A 2,500-nucleotide genomic window follows, 5' to 3' on the forward strand; every position below is an offset into this window, starting at 1 on the left:
ATTTGTTAACTAACTGAATTGCTAGACTTAATGTCACGGCAATAAACCATTTAAGGATTATTTCTAGGAGGGTTGCAAGTCACAGCGTTCAAAATAAGTGAACCTACAGGCAGTGTGCATTTCCTAGTTTCATTCTCATTAAAACCAGCGCTTTTGACTACATTAATTTATTAAGCAATACCAATGACGTATAAACGTTAACCCTAACAAACTAAAGCCTCGTCCAAACGGACGCAACACTATTGGCCAGCAACTCCCAACATTGTTGTTAGCAGAATTCAAAGAAGAATAAAGACCAAGATGTAAATCAGATTCCTGGTACTTCATAGTGTAGCGAGCGAGTTGCTTGATCACACGACACCCCCACTCATCCAACAATGTTGGGAGTTGTTGGCCAACAATGTTGTGTCCGGTTAATTGCACGGGGCTCAAATACTAGTCGGTAAAACTGTAGTTAATACAGTATTAACAGCAATCAATAGCAAAGTACATTATATTGTCGAGACTAAGACGAAATAATTAAGGAATTCTGCATTATCAAATGCACTCTTATCGTCACATATCTCATTTTTCAGTATATCAACACAACAGGAGCTCGAGTGTGTTTAAAAGAGTTGTACGAGTCAAAGTACGACCCTCTCTCAGTATCATATACTGTCTTGTCAGGTAAGAACGGGTTTATGGAATTCTCGTTTTAGTAACACATAGGTTTTACTGATTACTCACAACTAATTCATTATAAATGCATTAAGAGATAACTTATACGAGAGTCATTTCATTAATAGAGGAAGGCGGACATTTTAAATATTAGCTCCCTGGAAGTCGTTCAATGTTTTTGCTACTGATTATCCCATGTAGAAAATGTTCTCAATTAGGGGTCGTCAGTTTGATTTTCCTCTTTTCCTCCTGCTAAGCGTATCGGCCGCACAAGGAGTTGGAATGATGTTTGTGAAGCTGCCTCGTCAATCAATCAGTCAATTAATCAATAATTTATTTACCCACGTAAACGCCTAAGAGCACAAGTGCTCGTTCAAAATACGCACGTGCATTAAAACTACAGTCATAATAAAAATCTAGTGTTCAAAAATAATAATAAAAATATATATACATACAATCTATAATCTATGTACACATGAATATAAAAAATTATAAAAATTCAAAAAAAAAATTATTATTAATTAGAAATATAAAAAATTACAGCTGAGTCGACCTTAGCTTAGACTTAAAAATATTAACATTATCGGTCAGCTTGACATCTTTTGGAAGTTTGTTCCATAGTTGAGCGCACTTGTATGTAAAAGAGTTCCTCATGAAATTAAGATTAAATTTGGGAAGCAAAGATTAACACCACTTCCTCTTAAATTGTAAGACGTCTCTCGTATGCTAAAAAAGTCTCTAATGTATTTCGGCCCTATATTGCTAATGCATTTAAATAACAGGATCACAGATTGCTGCTTTTTCCTACACTCTAAAGTGTCCAACTTACATATATTCAAGAGTTCTTGGTAGGACAATGATTTCCCGTGCCCTGTTGTTTGCGTTGCTTGCCTCCACTTCTCTCGCTTCTCGATTATTCCGTTCTCCCTACTAAGCCTGGGGAAAGCCTGTGGACCAAATGTGTGGGGATTTCTAAACTGCACAGTCGTTTTATATCTTTATCACAGATATTTGCCAGCCGAGATGGAGTTATTTTGGGGGCTACTGTTACTTCACAAGTCGTGCATGCGCCTCGTGGCTGAGCGCTGAGTCAAACTGTTCTACGATGAGTTCCAACTTGGTAACGGTTCACAATCAAGAAGAAAATGTCTACATTCAACACCGTCACAACGGAGAGAGATCTTGGATTGGGCTCAATGACCGAAGTGTGGAGGGCTCCTTTGTGTGGACAAACAAAGAAATAAGCAAATTTAGGTTCTGGGCCCCACAGCAACCGAATGACTGGAAAAACGAAGACTGTGTTCACACTCTTGGCGCCAAGCATGGTTACACTTGGAATGATGTGCCATGTACTAACTGTTACAACTACACGTGTTTTAAAGGTACTAAGCGTAACACTATGAAGATTTATAACTATATATCTTAATCTTCACGTTCCAGATAGTGAATCTATTGAGTTAAAACTACATTTAATAAGGTCGGAACACAATTACAGCATGTTAGGCAGATGGTTAGACAGATTGCACGAAAATGAAGAGAGGGTAACACCAATCAGTCTCATTATTAGAAACATATGGAAACAAGTCGTATACATTTGCATTAAAAAATGTCAATTGGCCTTAAAATGGCCGCAAAAGCCTGAAATCGGCGTAATCAAAAGAAAAACGACAAAAGCGTTCATACGTTGGAAACAAGGGAAAAGTCGCGCTAAGCTCCGCTTACTTTTTAACCCGGTTTTCTAAACACCTCTTTGCAAATTATTAACAAACATAAGTGCATACGTTAACTCAGGGCAAGTTTACGACCCTTTTTGCAAATTCCTTTTTTCAAACATTTTTTTTTT

General features: G+C 37.4%; 2 protein-coding genes across 2 annotated transcripts in view; both read left to right on the forward strand.

Moving 5' to 3' along the window:
- LOC140947029 (uncharacterized) overlaps nt 1-2,500 on the forward strand; it is a 148,898-nt gene that overhangs the window by 73,842 nt on the left and 72,556 nt on the right. The window lies entirely within an intron of this gene.
- Nucleotides 1-2,500, forward strand: part of LOC140947020 (uncharacterized) — an 18,276-nt gene that overhangs the window by 7,662 nt on the left and 8,114 nt on the right. The window contains exons 12-13 of the mRNA XM_073396102.1: nt 576-666; nt 1,665-2,039. Of these exons, the coding sequence (XP_073252203.1) occupies nt 576-666; nt 1,665-2,039 (466 nt within the window). The remainder of the gene's footprint in view (nt 1-575; nt 667-1,664; nt 2,040-2,500) is intronic.

This window comes from Porites lutea, chromosome 8 (genome assembly GCF_958299795.1).
Source record: "Porites lutea chromosome 8, jaPorLute2.1, whole genome shotgun sequence".
Taxonomy (NCBI): domain Eukaryota; kingdom Metazoa; phylum Cnidaria; class Anthozoa; order Scleractinia; family Poritidae; genus Porites; species Porites lutea.